At 46.8% G+C, this 17,174-nt stretch overlaps 1 protein-coding gene across 1 annotated transcript in view; it reads left to right on the forward strand.

Annotated features, from left to right (window-relative positions):
* The window catches only part of smg6 (SMG6 nonsense mediated mRNA decay factor), a 679,747-nt gene that overhangs the window by 571,783 nt on the left and 90,790 nt on the right, over positions 1-17,174 (forward strand). Inside the window, 1 exon segment of the mRNA XM_072470017.1 lies at positions 14,770-14,923. Within this exon segment, the coding sequence (XP_072326118.1) occupies positions 14,770-14,923 (154 nt within the window).

The raw sequence follows: 17,174 nt of genomic DNA on the forward strand, positions 1-17,174 counted from the left end.
TGGGCAGAAAGGACCAAAAAAACAAGTAGCCTAGCGGGAGCTACCTAGTGTGCGACCTTCTCCTACTTGCCCCCACTGGAATTCAGCCATGGAAATCTTAACCCTTTGGTTCTCCAGTTCCCATTGAAAGCCACAGTTGAATCTGTCTCCACCACATTTCAGGCAGTGCATTCTTGATCCTTCCCACTTGCTGCATTAAAATATGTTTCTCCTCATGTCGCTGCCAGTGGTTCTTTTGCCATTGATTTCAAATCAGTGTCTTCTGGATCTCAATTCCCCTGCCAATGGGAACATGATTTTCAGCACATTTAGCAAATCTTCCCCTTGTTTTTTCCAGGGATAACAACCCTAGCTATCCACCCAACTGAAGTGCCAAATCCCGAAAAGCATTCTCATCTATCATTCTTCTATCCTCTCTAAAGCCTTCAGAACCTTCCTAAGGCAAGGTGCCCAGAATTGGGCACAAAACTCGAGTTGAGGTCAAGCTAGTGTTTATAAAGGTTTATCATAATTTCCTTGCTTTTGTACTCCATGCCTCTATCAATAAAGCCCAGAGTCCCGTTGCCTTTTTAACCACTTTATCAACCGGCCCTGCTGCCTTCAAGGATTTGTGCACATAAAGCCTATGTCTTTCTTTTCCTGCATCCTATTTTGAATTGTACCCTTAATTGTATATTGTCTCTCCTTGTTCTTCGTACCAAAATGTTTAATTTCACTGTTCTCTGTATTAAGTTTTATCTGACTTGTGTCTGCCCATTCCACCACCTATGTCCTCTTGAAGTCCATCGCCATCCCCCACCGCTTTTCTGGCCAGCCTACCATGGGGCACTTTATCAAATACCTTTTGGAAGTCCACATCACATTGATGTACAGCCTCATCAGCCACGCTGTAACTTAATCAAAAAACTCAATCATGATAGTTAAGCATGATTTGCCTTTAACATACCCATGCTGGTTCTCCATAATTAAACCATACTGGTCCAAATGACTATTAATTTTTTGTTGGATTATTATTTCTCAAGGTTTTCCTATCACCAATATTACAATCCAGGACCAGACCCTTACAGTAGCTAGGATACCGGACAAAACCCCAGTATGTTATTTAATTTGTAAGACTTTGAGGAAAGGATACTTCACTCCAAGAGTGACTCCACCCACAAATAGTGATATGGTATATTAAAACAAAGTTTATTATTAACAGTGTTAAATTTGCCTCAACATCCTAAAATAAATAGTTAACAACTACCAGTTAAGAAATGCTGAACAATAAAATGAAACATTAACTCCTAACTGCTGTCTTTTCATCTCCAATCAAGCAAAATCCATCTCAGGTCAAAATTCACTTTTAAATACAGTTAGCAAACACAGAAATACTTGCTGTATAGAGATGCCTTCGAGAAACCCCTTTGAGAGAGAGAGAGAGATCCTTCAGGAAACAGCCTACAGATTCTTGCCTGTGTCAATTACTGTTTAACTTCCCAGCATTTGGCAAAAATACCTGTTCTGTTCACAGACAAATCTAAACTGAAACTCCACACCTGACTGCTTCAGCTCCTGGCTCCTCCCATTAACTACATCATCTCTATCCCACTAACTGGATTATGACTATCTTGCTGAGGCTAACCACAACCCCATAATATCTAAATCCCAGCGAACCGTCTTTCTATCAACAAATTTCCATTAGCCCTATTTAAGTAAACACTTTATATGGTTGGAATGAATGATGATCTTTTATGATGCTTTAATTACCCCTTCTGTAGCCGAAGTGTCTGCCTGTCTTTTAAACCCAGATTTTTAACAACCATATTGCAGTAGACACATACATGCACTAACCTGGGCTTTTAACTATTACTGGACCAGATGCATATATATATGAAGTTCCTACATTCATCGCACCAAGATTAACCTGAATGGGTTGTAGTAGCTGGGTTTATACTTTCACCCTTTTATAAACAATTCTCCAGTCCTTTGGCACTATCCAAATATCGAAGGAGAATTGGAAGATTATTACCAACGCCTCCATGGTTTCCACCTATATTTCCTTGGTACCCTTGGATTCATCTCATCCACTCCTGGCGATTTATCAACTGTAAATGGAGCCTGACTCTTTAATATTTGTACTTTATCAATTTATATCCCAGCCAGGGTCTCAACTACCTCCTCTTTCCCTATGACTTTAGCAATATTTTTTTCATTGGGAAAGACAGATGCAAAGTACTCATTTACTATCTCTCTGCTTTCATGTCTTAATCCCCTAATTAGATCAGCCTATGCTATGACCACCCTTTCACTGTTTATTTGCCAATAGAACACATTTGGATTCCCTTTTATGTTATTTGCCAGTCTCTTCTCATAGTCTCGCTTTGTCTTTTTTCCTTTTTTACATCCTTTTTGAATTTTCTGTATGCTGCCTGTTTCGCATTGTATTATCCACCTGACCACTGTCATATGCAACCCTTTACTTCATCATCCAGAGAACTCTGACTTTGTTTGTCCTACCTTAGCCATTCGGGAATGTACCTCAAACTGTACCTAAGCTATCTTACCTTTAAAGGTGGCCCATTGTTCAGTTACAGTTCTGCTTGCCAATCATTGATTCCACATTTTCCAGGACAAACCCATTCTCAACCCACCAAAATTGAATTGATGGGGGGAAACTTTTTTCCCCCTAACTCAAAGTGAATGTTAGTGCCAGGCCCAATAGTTCCTCGGCTAATAGTGCCAGGTTCAGCACTCTGATAACTAGCAATGTCAGAGCTAGTTGAGATCACCCACAGTGAACTGGAGTCTTCGTGGTGCATGTTTCTTTGTACCACACAGCTTGAATCGCGATGGTTCCGGGTGATAGGTGAGGGGTGAATGCTTCTGGCTCTCAATCACTACATGCTGCAGATAGATAATGAGGGAAATGATTGGCCAAGGGAATACTTGAGTATTATTTCTATAAATGTCTTGTTAGAAGTATTGTAAACTTCTATAAGTTTTATGCCAAGGTGTTTCCCACTGGAGAAGATGGGTGAACATCAGAACATAAGAAATAGGAACAGGAGTAGACCTTAAGAGCCCTTCATACCTGCTCCGCCATTCGATCGTTGGCTACATGGACTTTAGCAAGGCTTTTGACAAGATGCCTCATGGTAGGTTGTTGCACAAGGTTAAATCTCATCGGATCCAGTGTGAGATAGCCAATTGGATACAAAACTGGCTTGACGACAGAAGACAAAGGGTGGTTGTAGAGGGTTGTTTTTTAAACTGGAGGCCTGTGACCAGCGGCGTGCCTCAGGGATCGGTGCTGGGTTCACTGTTATTTGTTATTTATATTAATGATTTGGATGCAAATTTAGGAGGCATGGTTCGTACGTTTGCAGATGACACCAAAATTGGTGGCATAGTGGACAGTGAAGAAGGTTATCTAGGATTGCAACGGAATCTTGATCAATTGGGCCAGTGGGCCGACGAATGGCAGATGGAGTTTAAATTAGATAAATGTGAGGTGGTACATCGAATCGAGGCAGGACCTACTCAGTTAATGGTGTTGGGGAAAGTTATAGAACAAAGAGATCTCGGAGTACAGGTTCATAGCTCCTTGAGAATGGAGTCACAGGTGGACAGGGTGGTGAAGAAGGCATTGAGCGTGCTTGGTTTCATTGGTCAGAACATTGAATACAGGAGTTGGGACGTCTTGCTGAAGTTGTACAAGATATTAGTATGGCCACACTTGGAATATTGTGTACAGTTCTGGTCACCCTATTATAGAAAGAGTGTAGAAAAGATTTACTAGGATGCGAGTGGGATTTGATGGTTTGAGTTATAAGGAGAGGCTGGATAGGCTGGGACTTTTTCCCCCGGAACATAGAAGGCTTAGGGGTGATCTTATCGAGGTCTATAAAATAATGAGGGGCATAGATAAGGTAGATAGGCAACATCTTTTCCCAAAGGTGGGGGAGTCTATAAATAGAGGGCATTGGTTTAAGGTGAGAGGGGAGAGATATAAAAGAGACCAGAGGGGCAATGTTTTCACAGAGGGTGGTGAGGGTCTGGAACGAGCTGCCAGAGGCAGTGGTAGAGGAGGGTACAATTTTGTCTTTTAACAAGCATTCAGACAGCTATATGGGAAATATGGGTACAGAGGGATATGGGCCAAATGTGGGCAATTGGAACTGGCTTAGTGGTAAAAACTGGGCAGCATGGACCAGTTGGGCCGAAGGGTCTGTTGTCATGCTGTAAACCTTTCTGACCCTGTGATGTGATGATGTCGGATCGCCTGTGTCTACTCTACTTTCTTGCCCGAATTAACGGCAAAGTTCTGAGCCTCTCATAGTGACACATTATTACTGGGCTGTGTGAGAAGAGTGGAAATCGTGCCCAGTCAATATTTCCTTTCACCCAGTTAGCCACTTCGACTAGAGCGCCTTTCTCTCCATTCACCTGGCATAGCCCAGATCGGGAAATGTGACACAAAGCAATGTTTTGGCATAACACCAGGGCACAGTGCCACCTGAGTATAGAGCACTTAACTAGTGAGGAATAACTCCTAACTCTAACCATGTGTGTAGGGTCGTACAGCTGCTTTGAGGATGCACATGTGGATTGTGCTGGCTCAGAACTAATTCTCTTACGATTCTGACTGTAGACTCTGTTGTTCAGTCATAATCACTACTCTTGGAATAAAATTGATTTCTGGGTTGGTGAAAATCTCTACTCATGTAGTTTCTGACATTTTCCCCCTTGCTCCACATCCGCTCTTCAACCCCCCCCCCTCTCCCCTCACTCCAGCTGCGACAGGCCTGGGTTGCACATTATTCCACTTCTCGTCAGTGATTCTCTCCATGACCAGTTGGCAGGAAGTGAAAATTGAGTGATGCGAGCCAGATGTGGGTCATTCCCCCCCCCCACCCACGTCCCAGGAAAGAAACACCTAACTTCAACATGGCACTCCATCTAGTGGCCTGGCTGAGAATTGACAATCTACCCCCAAGTGATGACAGGTGTCATTTGCATCAAGTCAAGTCTCCACTGCCATGTCTTCAGTAAAATGCTAAATCGTACCCAACCTTGCTTTCTTTACAAATCACCCCCTCCTCTTCTGATGGTGCTGACGTTCACTGGGGGACAGTTCCTGAAGGTGCTGACTCTCACTGGGACATAGTTCCTGAAGGTGCTGACTCTCACGGGGACAGTTGCTGAAGGTGCTGACTCTCACTGGGACACAGTTCCTGAAGGTGCTGACTCTCACTGGGACACAGTTCCTGAAGGTGCTGACTCTCACTGGGAGACAGTTCCTGAAGGTGCTGACTCTCACTGGGGGACAGTTCCTGAAGGTGCTGACTCTCACTGGGGGACAGTTCCTGAAGGTGCTGACTCTCACTGTGACACAGTTCCTGAAGGTGCTGACTCTCACTGGGGGACAGTTCCTGAAGGTGCTGACTCTCACTGGGAGCCAGTTCCCGAAGGTTCTAACTCTCACTGGGATACAGTTCCTGAAGGTGCTGACTCTCACTGGGAGCCGGTTCCTGAAGGTGCTGACTCTCACTGGGGGACAGTTCCCGAAGGTGCTAATTCTCACTGGGATACAGTTCCTGAAGGTGCTGGCTCTCACTGGGAGACGGTTCCTGAAGGTGCTGACTCTCACTGGGGGACGGTTCCTGAAGGTGCTGACTCTCACTGGGGGACAGTTCCTGAAGGTGCTGACTCTCACTGAGGGACGGTTCCTGAAGGTGCTGACTCTCACTGGGACACAGTTGCTGAAGGTGCTGACTCTCACTGGGACACAGTTCCTGAAGGTGCTGACTCTCACTGAGACACAATTCCTGAAGGTGCTGACTCTCACTGGGACACAGTTCCTGAAGGTGCTGACTCTCACTGGATGACAGTTCCTGAAGGTGCTGACTCTCACTGGATGACAGTTCCTGAAGGTGCTGACTCTCACTGGATGACAGTTCCTGAAGGTGCTGACTCTCACTGGATGACAGTTCCTGAAGGTGCTGACTCTCACTGGATGACAGTTCCTGAAGGTGCTTACTCTCATTGGGGTATGGGGTTGAAATGCTGATGGCCTCCTGTTACTTCATTCAAGAGATCACTCTTTGTTAATAGTCAAGGCCAATGTTTTCAAACCTTTTTGCCCGGGGACCAGTTTTGCCAACCAGCCGACGTTTGGGAGACCCGCCACGATCACTTACCTTTAATGCGAAACGGGAGCCTCCTTGGTCCGCACAATCTCACTTGAGTGAGGTTCAAAGGAGGAGAGGGCATTGCCCACATCAGGTGGAGACTGCAGCCAGTTCCTTTGTGCCATCTTGATCTTTATTATAATGGAAATTCCAACCTCGTTCATGTAAGTTATCGTGAAGGGCAATAGTAACAAGATGCTTGTTTTACACAGCACTGGATACTCCTGGCTGATACTGCTCCAGAATGCTGACAGATACATGGGCTTTTTGCGTGTTTTTAATGTTGTGGTACAGTAGTGTGGTCTTTTAATTTGGAGTCAGCGGTAAATTCATTATCGACTCAGTGGTCTCAACCTCAAAGGAAGGAATTTTTCACCCACCACTTCTCTTTCAAAATCTGACACTTCCCTCTCATTTGCCAGTACTTCCCTGCATGTAACACACACGAGCTCTGCATCCTTATTTGTATTGGCACAATTGACAAAACCATTCCTTAAGAAACCATCTTTATACTGCTTTGTTCCCGAGTTGAGTATCTTCTTTGTAGGCCCTGCAGCGCTGTACACAGCCTAATCTGTACACTGCTCTGTCCTGCCCTGGACTCTCCTGAGCAGCTCTGTACAGCTGATTCTGTTGTAAGATCCTGCCCAATAGCTACACCGCCAATTTGAGTCTCTGGCCATCTCTTATTTTTAAGAAAGCGATCTATCTTCACAGTCCTCTTGCCAGCAGCTGGAAAATGGAAGCAGCTCTGCTCTGTGATTTGGCGCCAAAAGCATGTCCATGGAAGGCCCTTGATGTCAAGTGTACTTACAGAACACGTGACCTGCTCTCTCCTGCCACTTCTGGTCGGAAGACTGGACACATTTGTTTTCATTTGAAATACGGCAGGAGCCACCATTCTCAACTTAAAAGCCTGTAGCGGCCATTGGGCACTTATTCCGTGATCAGGACCACCACGGGTACGGCGTCACCGATCGCTCCACAACCCTCCCGAACCGGACTTTGACAATCCATGGCCAAGGCTGAGACTGTGCTGCTGCCAATATTCTCCATTTGAAGAGTTAATTTTAAAAACTTGCATTTATATCGCCCCTTTAACATAGTAATATGCCTCAAATTATTTTATTAGACTTCTATCAACCCAAATTTAACATAGAGCCACAGTTTTTGGACAAATGACTGAAACCTGCTTAATGTGGTCAAGTATAAGGAGTGTCTTTCAGGAGAAGAGAATGCTGGAGCAGATTAGTCAGGGATTCCAGTAGTTTTTATTTTATTCATTTGCAGGATGTGGGCGTCGCTGCTTCAGCCAACATTTCGTGCCCATCCCTAATTGCTCTTCAGAAGATGGTGGTGAACTGCCTTCTTGAACCACTGCAGCACCTGAGGTGTAGGTGCACCCACTGCTGTTAGGCAGGGAGTTCCAGCAGTGAAGGAACGCCAATATATTTCCAGGTCAAGGTGGCGAATGACTTGGAGGGGAACCTCCAAGTGGTGGGGTTCCCAGGTATCTGCTGATCTTATATATGGTAGTAGTTGTGGGTTTGGAAGGTGTTGTCGAAGGAACCTTGGTGAGTTACTGCAGTTCATCTTGTAGATGGTCCACACGGCTACCACTGTGCGTCGGTGGGGGAGGGAGTGTTTGTGGAATGGGGAACAATCAAGCGGGGCTGCTTTGTCCTGGATGGTGTCGAGCTTCTTGAGTGTTGTTGGAGCTGCGCTCATCCAGGCAAGTGGAGAGTATTCCCTCACACTCCTGACTTGTGCCTTGTAGATGGTGGACAGGCTTTGGGGAGTCAGGAGGTGAGTTACTCGCTGTAGGATTCCTTTGACCCGCCCTTGTAGCCACAGTATTAATGTGGCTGGGTCCAGTTCAGTTTCTGATCAACAGTAACCCCCAGGATGTTGATTGTGGGGGAATCAGTAATTTGTGTTAATTTTTAAATTTAGAGTCCCCAATTCATTTTTTCCAATTAAGGGGCAATTGAACAGCTTCTTCGCCACAGCTACAAGACTCCTCAACGACTCCCCCTCGGACTGATCTGTTCCCTGTAAGAACACTATTCATGACGCCCTATGCTTGCTCACGTATTTGCTTTGTTTGGCCCCTTGTTCCGCACTGTAACCAATCATTGTTTGTCGGTGTACCATTTGTCAATGTTCTCTGTTGATTATTCTCTTTGTCTACTATGTATGTACTGTGCAGAAAAATACTTTTCACTGTACTTCAGTACATGTGACAAGAAATCAAATCAATCAATCAATCAATTTAGCGTGGCCAACCCACCTACCGTGGACATCTTTGGAATGTGGGGGCGAAACTCATGCAAACACTGAGAGAAGGTGCAAATTCCACACTGACAGTGACCCAGGGCCGGGATCGAACCTGGGACCTCGACGCCGTGAGGCAGCAGGGCTAACCACTGTGCCACCATGCTGCACAGGGGAATCAGTAATGCCATTGAATGTCAAGTGGTGGGGGTTAGATCCTCTCTTGTAGGAGATGGCACTTGGGCAGTTCGGTAGCATAGTGGTTAGCACAGTTGCTTCACAGCTCCAGGGTCCCAAGTTCGATTCCCGGCTGGGTCACTGTCTGTGTGGAGTCTGCACGTTCTCCCCGTGTGTGCGAGGGTTTCCTCCGGGTGCTCCGGTTTCATCCCACAGTCCAAAGATGTGCAGGTTAGGCAGATTGACCCTGATAAATTGCCCTTAGTGTCCAAAAAAGGTAAAGTGGGGTTATGGGGATGTGGTAGATACATGGGCTTGAGTAGGGTGCTCTTTGTAAGGTTTGGTGCAGACTCGATGGGCCAAATGGCCTCCTGCACTGTAAATTCTATGAATTTCTAAAAATTCTATGGATTTCTATGAACGTAGGGCCCAGACAGCTGAGGGCAAAATCACAAGTGAAGGAGTTGTGCATGAGGCCGGGATTGGCGAAGCACCGAGAAGAGGGTCGCAGAGTTGCAGATGGATGCCAAGGTGGGGAATTGCACGAGTGTTTGGCAGTAATACTTTAAGCCAGTTAGCCCCAGGGCAGTTCAATCTGACCTGATGCGAGCATGAAATATGTGCAAGAGCAAAATACTGTAGGTGCTGGAAATCTGAAATAAAAAGAAAATGCAGCAACTTCTCACCAAGTCTGGCAGCATCAATGGAGAGAGAAATAACTGCTCTGAGTGTCCTGTCTTGCCAATATGTAAACATTCTTTTTTATATGCGAATGTAATTATTCATTGGGACAGTTAGCACAGAGATCAAAGTGTGCCTGTTGCTGGAGAATTCTGGGGTGAACATACAGATTTATAAACCGTCACGTTGTCTTCTAATTTTGAAGTCAATCCGGTGCAACTTCCTCAATAAAGGTTTGTGAGAATGTGGATTTACTGCCTCAGACCTACCAATGCCCAATTAATTGAGGTTAACAGTTATATGGGAAGTTGAGAAAGGGCAGGGAAGTAGGGTTAAAAGGCAGTTCCTTTCATGACCTCAGGATGTTCCAAAGTGATTTACGGCGAGGATGGTCACTTTTATAATGCTGGAAACCGTAGCAGTCAACTTATGAATATTAAGGGCCCACAAACCACAATGAGATGAAATGTCCAAGTAAGCAGCATACAACAGTGTGAGCTGAGGGATAAATATTGACCAGGACACCAGAAGAGCTCCCCTCCTCTTCTTTAAGTGGTGTCTTGGGATCATTTTCATCCATACAAGAGGGCAGATGGGACCTTGGTTGTTAAGGTCTCATCTGGAGGCTGGTACCTCTGACACTGCTGCACTCACTCAGTTCTGGTGCTGAGAGTGCCGGCTAGGATAATGGGATCAAGAAGTAATTTTTTCATCATGGGAATCGTCGTGGGCGGGAAGGAATATTTGATGGATCACTGAAGATCCATTGTCCACGGTGGGGGCAGGAGGTTTCTGGTCTCAAGGTGGATGGGACTAGAATATTCATCCCCAAGCCTTGAAGTGGGGTTTGAACCCACAACCTGTTTTAGCACTGTTTAAAAATGTTTTACAAAAAACAATCTGCAGAGTGGATAGGACAAACCCTTTATCCATCTCATTGCTTGCTCCAAAAACCAGTTCAAATTCAAATTGAAGCCAGTTCATGGTCTCCACAAGGGAGACATCCAAGATCCAAGTTAACAAGAGAAGGCATTGCTCCTCATCTTGGCATTGATCTGACGCTTGATCTTGGGCAAAAGGCCGAGAAGCGATAAGCTTTTGTATCAGTTGAGACTGATCCCCACTGAGCTAAGGACCACCTGGAAAAACGCTACCTTATCTAAGAACATGGTGAAGCAGGCGAGGGGAGTTGAATGACCAAAACCCATTCTTGTCCACTGCTTGTTATTAGTGGCACCTGACCAGTAATTATCTCGAACAACCTATTTTTCAGCGTAAACCGCTCTTTTATAAAGACCTTTGTGTAGAAACTAGAATGAGATATTGACAAAATACTCAGATACATTTCATACTTTGAAATTAAGAAGAGGGACAAGGGAAGGAGCAAAACTGACTGACTGTTCAAAACATAAAATCTGGAAAGAATGGAGGGTCGAAGGACAGCACAAAGTGGATGTGCAATTAATACAGGTCTTCTCAGCAACACCTTTCAACATTGAGAACCAGGTGCCATTTCAGAGAACGGTTCCCTTTTATAAGTATTGCTGATGAAGCTTGCCATGCCATGCCAAAATAGAAAGAAATAAGCTGACAGAAAGCTGGCCACAGACAGATGACAAAAATTAGATTAGAGAAATAACACTAAGCTTACTTTAAAAGCTGCATGCAGTCACAAGGTTACATTCATGACTCAAAGCTAAAGACAGTGATTGGACTTGGACACAGTATTCTGAGATTACAGATGGCTTCTTGTTAAGATACACGAGCAGAACCCATGCCCCAGCGTGCTGGCAGCCAAAGGTCAGACAATGCTGACTCTCACAAGGAGACTTCCTGAAGGTGCTGACTCTCACTGGGACACAGTTCCTGAAGGTGCTGACTCTCACTGGGGGACACAGTTCCTGAAGGTGCTGACTCTCACTGGGACACAGTTCCTGAAGGTGCTGACTCTCACTGGGGGACAGTTCCTGAAGGTGCTGACTCTCACTGGACACAGCTCCTGAAGGTGCTGACTCTCACTGGGACACAGTTCCTGAAGGTGCTGACTCTCACTGGGGGACACAGTTCCTGAAGGTGCTGACTCTCACTGGGACACAGTTCCTGAAGGTGCTGACTCTCACTGGGGGACAGTTCCTGAAGGTGCTGACTCTCACTGGGGGACAGTTCCTGAAGGTGCTGACTCTCACTGGGACACAGTTCCTGAAGGTGCTGACTCTCACTGGGGGACAGTTCCTGAAGGTGCTGGCTCTCACTGGGGGACAGTTCCTGAAGGTGCTGACTCTCACTGGGGGACAGTTCCTGAAGGTGCTGACTCTCACTGGGACACAGTTCCTGAAGGTGCTGACTCTCACTGGGACACAGTTCCTGAAGGTGCTGACTCTCACTGGGGGACAGTTCCTGAAGGTGCTGACTCTCACTGGGACACAGTTCCTGAAGGTGCTGACTCTCACTGGGACACAGTTCCTGAAGGTGCTGACTCTCACTGGGAGACTTCCTGAAGGTGCTGACTCTCACTGGGGGACATTTCTGAAGGTGCTGATTCTCACTGGGACACAGTTCCTGAAGGTGCTGACTCTCACTGGGGGACAGTTCCTGAAGGTGCGAACTCTCACTGGGACACAGTTCCTGAAGGTGCTGTCACTGCCTCTCACTGGGAGACAGTTCCTGAAGGTGCTGACTCTCACTGGGGGGCAGTTCCTGAAGGTGCTGACTCTCAATTGGGGACAGTTCCTGAAGGTGCTGACTCTCACTCGGACACAGTTCCTGAAGGTGCTGACACTCACTCGGACACAGTTCCTGAAGGTGCTGACTCTCACTGGGGGACAGTTCCTGAAGGTGCTGACTCTCACTGGGACACAGTCCCTGAAAGTGCTGACTCTCACTGGGACACAGTTCCTGAAGGTGCTGACTCTGACTCTCACTGGGAGACAGTTCCTGAAGGTGCTGACTCTCACTGAGACACAGTTCCTGAAGGTGCTGACTCTCACTGGGACACAGTTCCTGAAGGTGCTGACACTCACTCGGACACAGTTCCTGAAGGTGCTGACTCTCACTGGGGGACAGTTCCTGATGGTGCTGACTCTCACTGGGACACAGTTCCTGAAGGTGCTGATTCTCTCTGGGGGACAGTTAGTGAAGGTGCTGACTCTCACTGGGGGACAGTTCGTGAAGGTGCTGACTCTCTCTGGGGCACTGTTCCTGAAGGTGCTGACTCTCACTGGATGACAGTTCCTGAAGGTACTGACTCTCACTGGGACACAATCCCTGAAGGTGCAGACTCTCATTGGGGGAAAGTTCCTGAAGGTGCTGACTCTCACTGGGACACAGTTCGTGAAGGTGCTGACTCTCACTGGGACACAGTTCTTGAAGGTGCTGACTCTCACTGGGACACAGTTCCTGAAGGTGCTTACTCTCTCTGGGGGACAGTTAGTGAAGGTGCTGACTCTCACTGGGACACAGTTCCTGAAGGTGCTGACTCTCACTGGGGGACAGTTCCTGAAGGTGCTGACTCTCACTGGATGACAGTTCCTGAAGGTGCTGACTCTCACTGGGACACAGTTCTTGAAGGTGCTGACTCTCATGGGACACAGCACCTGAAGGTGCTGACTCTCACTGGGACACAGTTCCTGAAGGTGCTGACTCTCACTGGGACACAGTTCCTGAAGGTGCTGACTCTCACTGGGATGCAGTCCCTGAGTGTGCTGACTCTTACTGGGAGACAGTTCCTGAAGGTGCTGAGTCTTAAATCTAAACTTGCTGTTTCGTCATCATTTTCCGAGCCTGTGTTGTTCTCTCTCCTCCCCCCCCCCCCCCCCCCCCTTTACGCCATCCCCCCAATCTGTGTGATGCTTCAATTCAGATGTAACAGGTATGAATGTCGATTTTTTTCAATGTAGAAATTGGCAATGTGTTTGAAAACAATCATTAGAATCTCTCTCCACAGAAGCACCTAATGGACAAAGTATGCAACCAGATCACCACTGCTGACCCCGCAAAACTGTTGCGAGACATTGGAAAATCTATGTAGAATGGAATATATTGACATCTAGATTATCAAAAATTGTACCAGCTGAAAATCAGATTAACGGACTCGAAATTCACACCACAAATTTACATGAATGTGTAGATGCTTATAAATGAAAGTAGTATGGCCAGCACGGTGACGCAGTGGTTAGCACTGCTGTCTCACGACGCCGAGGTCCCGGGTTCGATCCCGGCTCTGGGTCACTGTCCGTGTGGAATTTGCACATTCTCCCCGTGTTCACGTGGGTCTCACCCCCACAACCCCAAGAGGTGCAGGGTAGGTGGATTGGCCGCGCTAAATTGCCCCTTAATTGGAAAAATTGAATTGGGTACTCTAAAAAAAAATTTTTTTTTAAATGGAAGTAGTACAAGTTTGCCCTTCTCTATCTCAGGTTAAACTGTTGCTGTAAAACACCTGGGCACAGGTTAACAAGAGGCAATACAGGCAGTTAACACAATGAGATGAACACGTACAATGGGCTCTAGGTGAAAAAGACCAGGCAGAAAGATGAGGTCGCTGCTGATGAGGTGTGAAGCCCCTTGTGATTATTATATCACTGCTTTGTGCTGTGTAACGTGTCTGTTTTGCTACATGCGGTAAGTCTTAAGCAGTCAGAACTTTTTCCAGACATTTGCTGAGTGGGCAGTTGCTGGCACTGAGGGATGACTGATTATCCGTGCAGCTGTTACGCCTCTGGATATTTGCTCATTGTTCACAGATTATTACCAAACGTGTGGTATAATCCAAACCAAAAAATGTATTGCACGCTAGGGTGATGGAGTGAAACGCCCATGTTCAGGGCAATCACTGATGATGGGCAAAAAGATCCATGGCAGGTGTGACAGGCTGATTTTATATTGATGGAGGAAAAAGTGTTGGCATCACACTTTTGTGAGGCAGAAATAATTCGGGAGCGGAACTCAAATTTGTGCCAGCAGCAAATTGGAAAGAAGTAACACTTCTCACATGTCTTTGGATTGAGAGAGCAGCAGGTTGTCTTGTCCTGGATCCATGATTGATGGCACTCTGCTGTCCCAACTCTGGATCTAAATTTGAGTGTTCCTGGCCTGAATTCAGGATTGTGTAGAGTATCAGGGAATTCTTGTCCTATCACCACCTCCACAGGGGTGGGGTGCCATTGAAAATTGGGCGGATTGTTTGTTTGATTTGACATGCCTGTGCTGGACACCTCAAATCGTAAATGGACCCGATCTGACAAGGCCCCAATACTCCTCCACGCCGACCTTTACACCCTCTCCACTAGTCCCTAGCAGATACTGTTATAATGCCTGGCCTTGTCCCCTTACATACTTCCAAATACTCCCCCTTTCCAAACTTATACACTTGCCCTTTACCGATCCGTCACATATCCTGCGGGATAGTTAGTTGTTGGAAGGAGGTTTGTTTTGATGTAACCTTTATTTCTCTATTCCTTCTCAGGCAGTATTAGAAGATCAGACTTTGAAGAGACAGATCGAGATTGAGATAACACCTGTCTTTCTTGTGCCAGACACCAATGGATTTATTGATCACCTCCCCAGTCTGGTCAGACTGTTGGATTGCAAGCTGTACATCATCGTGGTCCCACTTATTGGTAAACATATTCTTCACTACATTCTCGTCCCAGATGAATATTGTGTGTGTGTGGTCTGGCAGAAACACTGAGTGCAGTAAATTGATGAGATGCCTTTCGTTGAGTGGTTGCACCAGGTTACATCTGGTGTTTTCTTTTTTTAAGGGTCTCCTTTAAAGTGTGTGTCATAGTAAACTGCGAGGAATGCGAGAGAAAGGCTTCAGAAACAAAACGAACTCAAGTCCCCGGTCATTGTTGATAATATCACTCCCCAGTGATGTGAGAGTTCAGCACATCAAAATAAATCCAGATTAGCAACCCGGGTGGAAGTACATTACAAAAACTCACCAACCACAGGAACGAAACTCAAACAATTTGTACAATCATCTGATCCAAGATTGTGCAACATCCCATAACATTCAGCCAGTCACTTGTATTTTTCTAATTATTTGCTAGTCACTCGTACTAGGCGCCAACCATCCACCTCTCTCTCTCTCTCTCCCTCCCTCTCTCTCTCTCCTTCCTAAAATTATTGTTAGTTTTTGCCAGTAAACTGTGAAGTTAATCAAACTAGTCCATCTCCTATGGCATTGCACAGGATTGGTTAACATCTGGTGAACTTTTGCAATGAATCTGGTTAAATGTTTGCAATAATACTTGCCATTTATATTCAACATCAAAGGCATGTGGAGTGACAAAGGCATTCATTGTAACATTGGGGCCGCTGACATTGGGGGTGTAATCGTGGAGACGGTGTCTTTGGGGGTGTAATCGTGGAGACGGTGACATTGGGGGTGTAATCGTGGTGATACTGACAGTGGGGGTGTAATCGTGGAGACGGTGACTTTGGGGGTGTAATCGTGGAGACGGTGACTTTGGGGGTGTAATCGTGGAGACGGTGACATTGGGGGTGTAATCGTGGAGACGGTGTCTTTGGGGGTGTAATCGTGGAGACGGTGTCTTTGGGGGTGTAATCGTGGAGACGGTGACATTGGGGGTGTAATCGTGGAGACGGTGTCTTTGGGGGTGTAATCGTGGAGACGGTGACTTTGGTGGTGTAATCGTGGTGATACTGACAGTGGGGGTGTAATCGTGGAGACGGTGACATTGGGGGTGTAATCGTGGAGACGGTGACAGTGGGGGTGTAATCGTGGAGACGGTGACATTGGGGGTGTAATCGTGGTGATACTGACAGTGGGGGTGTAATCGTGGAGACGGTGACAGTGGGGGTGTAATCGTGGAGACGGTGACATTGGGGGTGTAATCGTGGAGACGGTGACTTTAAGGGTGTAATCGTGGAGACGGTGTCTTTGGGGGTGTAATCGTGGAGACGGTGACATTGGGGGTGTAATCGTGGAGACGGTGACATTGGGGGTGTAATCGTGGTGACGGTGTCTTTGGGGGTGTAATCGTGGAGACGGTGACATTGGGGGTGTAATCGTGGAGACGGTGACATTGGGGGTGTAATCGTGGAGACGGTGACTTTAGGGGTGTAATCGTGGAGACGGTGTCTTTGGGGGTGTAATCGTGGAGACGGTGACATTGGGGGTGTAATCGTGGAGACGGTGACATTGGGGGTGTAATCGTGGTGACGGTGTCTTTGGGGGTGTAATCGTGGAGACGGTGACATTGGGGGTGTAATCGTGGTGATACTGACAGTGGGGGTGTAATCGTGGTGATACTGACAGTGGGGGTGTAATCGTGGAGACGGTGACATTGGGGGTGTAATCGTGGAGACGGTGACATTGGGGGTGTAATCGTGGAGACGGTGACATTGGGGGTGTAATCGTGGTGATACTGACATTGGGGGTGTAATCGTGGAGACGGTGACATTGGGGGTGTAATCGTGGAGACGGTGACTTTGGGGGTGTAATCGTGGAGGCGGTGACTTTGGGGGTGTAATCGTGGAGATGGTGACATTGGGGGTGTAATCGTGGTGATACTGACAGTGGGGGTGTAATCGTGGAGACGGTGACTTTGGGGATGTAATCTTGGAGGCGGTGACTTTGGGGGTGTAATCGTGGAGACGGTGTCTTTGGGGGTGTAATCGTGGAGGCGGTGACTTTGGGGGTGTAATCGTGGAGACGGTGACTTTGGGGGTGTAATCGTGGAGGCGGTGACTTTGGGGGTGTAATCGTGGAGACGGTGACATTGGGGGTGTAATCATGGAGACGGTGACATTGGGGGTGTAATCGTGGAGACGGTGACTTTGGGGGTGTAATCGTGGAGGCGGTGACTTTGGGGGTGTAATCGTGGAGACGGTGACATTGGG

Source organism: Scyliorhinus torazame, chromosome 12 (genome assembly GCF_047496885.1).
Source record: "Scyliorhinus torazame isolate Kashiwa2021f chromosome 12, sScyTor2.1, whole genome shotgun sequence".
Lineage (NCBI taxonomy): Eukaryota > Metazoa > Chordata > Chondrichthyes > Carcharhiniformes > Scyliorhinidae > Scyliorhinus > Scyliorhinus torazame.